At 39.3% G+C, this 5800-nt stretch overlaps 1 protein-coding gene across 1 annotated transcript in view; it reads right to left on the bottom strand.

The window, feature by feature from the left end:
- LOC102211237 (plexin-C1-like) overlaps positions 1–5800 on the bottom strand; it is a 43435-nt gene that overhangs the window by 36042 nt on the left and 1593 nt on the right. Inside the window, exons 2-12 of the mRNA XM_005743364.1 lie at positions 5263–5385; positions 4279–4413; positions 4104–4204; positions 3921–4026; positions 3677–3842; positions 3337–3439; positions 2415–2490; positions 1997–2038; positions 1759–1892; positions 1062–1241; positions 36–163 (exon numbers count right to left, since the gene is read on the bottom strand). Of these exons, the coding sequence (XP_005743421.1) occupies positions 36–163; positions 1062–1241; positions 1759–1892; positions 1997–2038; positions 2415–2490; positions 3337–3439; positions 3677–3842; positions 3921–4026; positions 4104–4204; positions 4279–4413; positions 5263–5385 (1294 nt within the window). The remainder of the gene's footprint in view (positions 1–35; positions 164–1061; positions 1242–1758; positions 1893–1996; positions 2039–2414; positions 2491–3336; positions 3440–3676; positions 3843–3920; positions 4027–4103; positions 4205–4278; positions 4414–5262; positions 5386–5800) is intronic.

Raw genomic sequence — 5800 nt, 5'->3', positions numbered from 1 at the left:
TGATATATTTGATGTGTAACAACAATCCCATTTACACTGTGTGTGTCTGCAGACCTGATAGCTGCTGTCGATGGGAAGCTTGACGTCGTGCTTGGCGTGGCTGTGTACGACCCCTTCAACAAGGTCCAGGTGAGACCCCATGAGTGTGAGCTTCCTCTTCCCACTACCAAACACAGAGCAGCATTTATGCAGAGCAGAGAGTATGAAAGACTCTTGATCACAGAGAAGAATTCTTATAATGACACCTCAATGTAATGGTAAAACTGTACTGCAGTGGCTCCCATTGCAGTTTTAAGAGATTTCTATACACTAGAGTATAATGAGTCATCATCTGAGGATGACCTAGTTGTTATGTTCTGATGCAGACCAAAGTGTCTGATGGACTAAAACAACAAATTTAGCTTTGTAGCTATAAAGGCCAAAGCATGAAAGGATCACCGTGGGGTTCTTTAAGAGTTTACTTGAGAATAAAAATGATGCTGCATCACTTCTTAATGGAAGAAAGATCTACAGCATTATAGCAGAAAACCAGCGGAGCTCAATAAAGGTGTAACAATAAGCTTATTGCTTGATGGAGCAGAAAAATATCCATCTGTCTCTATTCTTTCCCACTAACATGTTATATTTGTAATAAATAAATAAGACTAAAGTAGTTTTAGATTTGGATCATTAACACCACCTTTACTATCGGCCTTTATTGCCTCAGGAAGACTCCCTGTTAAAATGAACTGCAGATGATTATTATTTTGATTTATCAGGTTTTTTTATTGCACTTCTCAGAAGATAATTTCTTAGAGACAGTGCTCTCCATATGTCACATTAAATGTGTTGCAGATATTGTACGGTTGTTAATTTGGTTCTATTTGATTTGATTTGTCTAAAAACTAAACTGAATTTAGTCAGAGGTGACCACCTCCTCAAAATCAGTTATCAGCACTAGTTCCTTTTAGTCATCCAGTTTAAAAGCTTCAGTTTAAACTCTTTCTGTGACATTAGCTGCTGGAAGTTCTGGATCCACCATCAGCAGCTGTCGCTAACGCTTTGTGCAAAACTAATCTTACCTCATCCAGCTGCTGCTTGGAGTAATGTTGCCACAGGATGGCGATGAGCGGTAAGTGATGTTAGCCTCACCATGGCAACTACCATCTGGGAGGAGAACGCAGACGCTGGCCACACCTTTAAGTTCTGTGGTGGGAATGTGGAACGTCAGACTGATACCAGTGTTGCCCCAAACAGGAGACCTGGGCAAAGACACACACTCAATGACATCACCACGATATGCAGAAAACCTGAAAACAGACAAAACTTGTTGTTTTATTTTTACTAATTTCTTCTTTTGCACCTTAATTTTGAATCCTTGTATTGTTTCTTTATTTAATATTTTATTGTTGTTTTGTGTGAAGGGAGACTCTTATTGTACATATTCTGGATTTGTTAGTATTTTATAAAACACACTGTTAACTATTTTAGAATTGACCTGTCAAAGTTAACCCTCTCAGGCTCAAATTAAACTTTTTGTTGCTAATGCACAACCAAGTCCTGCAGTGGTACTTCTGAGTAAAAAAAACTCATAAAATATGTATGTGGGGTAATCAGGTTGTTAGTTTTTAACTGTTGCAAATCGGCAACACCTGCTTTGAGAGGGTTAAATTATAGAATATGTAGGTTTGTAATATGGGTGGTGTTCCCCTGTATTAAAATCTGCTCTTTAATTTGTCATTTCTCAGCATCGTCTTAGTTATGTGTACAGTGGCTCACTCTTTTGGAGTACAGTCAGCGTGTGTCTGGATCCTCACTCGTTTCACATCACCAAGGTTACGACCTAATAACACTGCATGGTTTGTCCCATAGAAAGACACCACACTGGGAGTGATGGAGGAGATCTCTGGGATCTGACAGTGAAACAAACAAAAAAAACAGATAATTTAATTTCTTTCTGCTGACATTATACTGGATGTGGATTAGGTGTCAGAGGAACAATGAGGATCAGACTCACGGAGAAGTTCTTCCCAGACTCCAACTCTTGGCAAACTCTGTCCTGCAGGAGGGGATTCAGCACTTAGCATGTGGGTAGCACTGTAATCTATCAGAACTGATCTAGGACCTGTTGTGGCTAACATTATCTTAGTTCAAAAAGAGGAAAACTGCTAATAAAAGCATTTTTATTTTTTATAAACTAAACATGGAAATCATTGTATTGATGAAGCAATAAATACTTGAAAATGTCATCCTCAAAATAAGTTAATCAGTAGGAAATTTGCTCAGTAATTGTGTTTTTCTTAGCATGTCTAGCCTTTACTAAAAATGTTGTTTTCTACCATTAAGCCCACGTTTCTTGCTGAATGTTAAAAAGTGATGAATTTAAAATAATGTAGCACACAGACTGATAAATCCATAAAATCAGTCACTAGTACACCAGTCTCTCCTTGGTTAGCCCAGGAACAGCTGTTTTTGTTCCATCCACAACCAGCTTTGATACACTGCCGACACCTGAGCAGAAAACAGAGGAGTGAGATGAGCACAAAAAAGCACCATAGGGAAGAAAGGAGTGAATGAGAGAAGGACAAAGCTGTTTTGTTTTTCCTACTCATAACCACCTGGACCTCCGAACACACACGCTGACCCCACCTGCCTGCTCTCCACCCACTTCCTGAGGAAAACTGCGTGTCGGCTCAGTCAATCCAATCTGCACTGAAGCAGTTCTTATTCCTCAGCCACAGTCGCTAAAGTTCTTTATGGTTCATTTCTGTCTCAACTGACAGGATGTCTTATTTTGTTAAATATCTCTCTTCCTCATTTCCTCTGCTGCCACAGCTGGTAGGAGGGACCAAGATGCCGAGGAAAGGATTCAAGAAGAGGAATCAACTACGTGTACTTTTGGGAATGAAAAGAGAGTGCCATACTTTTCATGCAGAAACAGAAACACTCAGTCCGCGTCATCCTGAATGAATAACAGGAAGAGAGCAGATGTTCAGCCAAGAAGTTCTACTGAACAAAGCTCAGCTGAACTGAGGACGCTGTATGAGTTTACTGCCGAGAACATTTAATAATGAAAATATGTTTTCAAGTACGCTCCGGGCCATGAGCAAACTCATGGCTTTGCTGAAATAAACCAGTATAAAGACTTCCCACAACAAGACCACTCGTCTCTTGTCCATCCTGTCCGTACAGTTTCATTCAATTGTTCAACTTTTCCAGCTTTCATCAGTAAGGTTTCGTTCTCTTTGATTTCTAACTGCGACTTGATTGTCTGATCTTTCTGTTAATCACATCAGGACCACTTTAGTCTGTCCACAGTCTGAGTCGTTGAATCATTTCTAGTATTAATGGACTTACAACATGAAACTTGGTGGTCCACTCATGTTAGAGCAGTCGTTTAACCTCAGTTGTTCTGACAGCTGTGATGTCCCAAGTCTGAATTTTATTGTGACATGCAGACCTGTACATTAAAAAAAACAAAACAAAACTTAAGTGTCAAAGTCTCTACTATTAGTAGTATATATGTTTGAGCTGTACCACTATAATAATAAACAGTTAGAATATTTCATCTGTCAGAGTAGCTCTGTCATTAATATTTCTGATTTAAGTTTCTTATTTTGGCAAATACTACAAATCAATAAATAACTTTTGTTGTGAAGCATTTTATTCCTGGGATTATTTCTGAAAAGTCACTGACCATCAGCAGGAAGCGTACGATCAGACAGGATGCAGGTGCATTGTGGGAAATGTGGAGGAGGGTTATTCGAAGCACAAATCGAGCCGGACCTTCCAGCGAACTGACAGGCAAAGTTAGACGGCCCTTCCTGGCCCACAGTCAGGTGTGTGTGGATTTTTAGTAAAATCTGAAAATGAAGAACATAAGTGAGAAACACCTGAAAGCCACAAATGATCACAGTCCCGAGTGTGTTTGTAAGCTGTACCTGTCCGTTTGTGTCCTTTTCAACTTTGTGGGAAATCATTTTGTGCTGGGACTCATCAGGAATGGACAGCCAGTCTGAATCTGTGCAGTCATCTTCATATGTGCAGCTGGGAGAAGAAGGAGAAGAAATGATCACCAAGTTCAGAATAGTTTGGAGACATCAGCTGCATGTTGTTTCTCTCACCTGCTTTTAGAGCCACACCAACCACAGTATGGATCCTGTGCAGACCAACACTCCTGCACATTTGTGTACGTGCTGCAGTTTGACACAGGAACTCGCTTCACCTAGAACAACAAACACTTTAAAATGCAGCACAGGTACATGTGACGTTAAGATAATCAGTAAATAATATAAGTACCTGGTTTGTAAATGGCACATACAGATGTTTACGACCCACTGGATCCAGATGTAATTTGGGAAACACTTTGCGGTCATCACTGGTCCTGTAGAGCACCGTGGGACAGGCAGCGTGATAGTTCTTGTCCACAGACAGCTGACAACAAGAAGGAGAGACTGTACTATTGTTTCTGTACTCAGTGGGGGGGTTTGTATTGTTTGGTTGTTTATGTCAAATCAGAAGCAGTGTGAGTGATTAATCTAGTTACAACCTTGCTTTGAAAAAAATGGGACTCTAGGAAGAATGTAAAGAATAAATAAAGCTGATAATCATATAATTAAGATCACAAGTGTTAATGTTAGAATTTACACTAAAAACAAAACTATACAGCTTTTACACTTTTCTTCCCCCCGTTAACCATCATCCAGTAAATCTTTGTTTCTGTCCAAATATTTATTTTTAGGCATCTTTGAGATGTTTTCAGCCAGGTCTAACCTGGTCTTCCTGTGCCCGAGTGTAAACAATGGTTTCCGTATATACATTCCTGAAGGTGTCTCTTTAACTCAAAGTTTGATAAAGGACGACAAAACTACTTCTCCAAGGGTTTTCTTGGGATTCCATGATGCTCTGTAGCTGTAAACTAATGAAACACTGCTGCAAACATCCACATCGGTTGTCTTCTGTACTTGTTCAGACTCGTTGGATGTTCTTGATCTGGAATGTTGATTTGGCTTCTCCTACAGGCTCTGCTGTCTGTCTGCTTTCTTTTGCTTGTTCAGCCTTGTTTACTTGCACTGACACTTCTTTGGGCCTAATACGTTGACTTCCAGCGAAATGTTGTGACATAACGAAATTAGGCCTCAACTGACTGTGAAAATGGCAGCCTGTGTATAAAAATGGCTGTAATTCCTAAACAGTTAATGCATTAAATTTGTTTAGTTAACAGGTTACTCAATAGACACCCTTTCTGTTAATAATAACTGATGTATGATAATTTATACAAACCTTAATGAGCTGTCCGTCTCCTGTCCCAATATAGAAAACCATCCAGCCTCTCTGCCTCACTGCCAGCACTGAGGTCATGTAGCTCTGCCTGAAAATCACTGCCTTCGGTTTGAGGATCTTTGGCTGAGAAACAGAAAAACATCAGAAATAACTGACCTGAAGAACTGAACATCAGAAGTACTGAAAGTCCTGAAGCCTCACTGAAGCATGTCTGTTGCTGCATTGTCACCAAAGTCAGTTGAATTTCTTGATTTTGTCATTTTAGTTTGAAATATGAAGTTCAGACATGAAGTGTGGCCATTAGGACATCCCACAGTTGGCTTAATAGTTAAACTGGTTCATAGATAACAATTTTTTTTGTTATAGTATATGTGGAGAAACAAATATATGGATTATTTTATCACCAATTGTACAAAAGTCTTAAATTGCTCTCTCACCTCACTGTACAATACCTTGTGCAATACTTTTTGTAAATAGTCAACAGTGCAATAGACTCAATACTTGAAATGTGCAATTCACTTGTATTTTTATTTTTTAT

This window comes from Pundamilia nyererei, unplaced genomic scaffold (assembly GCF_000239375.1).
Source record: "Pundamilia nyererei isolate P.nyererei 1_Seehausen unplaced genomic scaffold, PunNye1.0 scaffold00130, whole genome shotgun sequence".
Taxonomy (NCBI): domain Eukaryota; kingdom Metazoa; phylum Chordata; class Actinopteri; order Cichliformes; family Cichlidae; genus Pundamilia; species Pundamilia nyererei.
The sequence above is the reverse complement of the archived record's forward strand: the minus strand, read 5'-3'. Positions and strand labels throughout refer to the sequence as shown.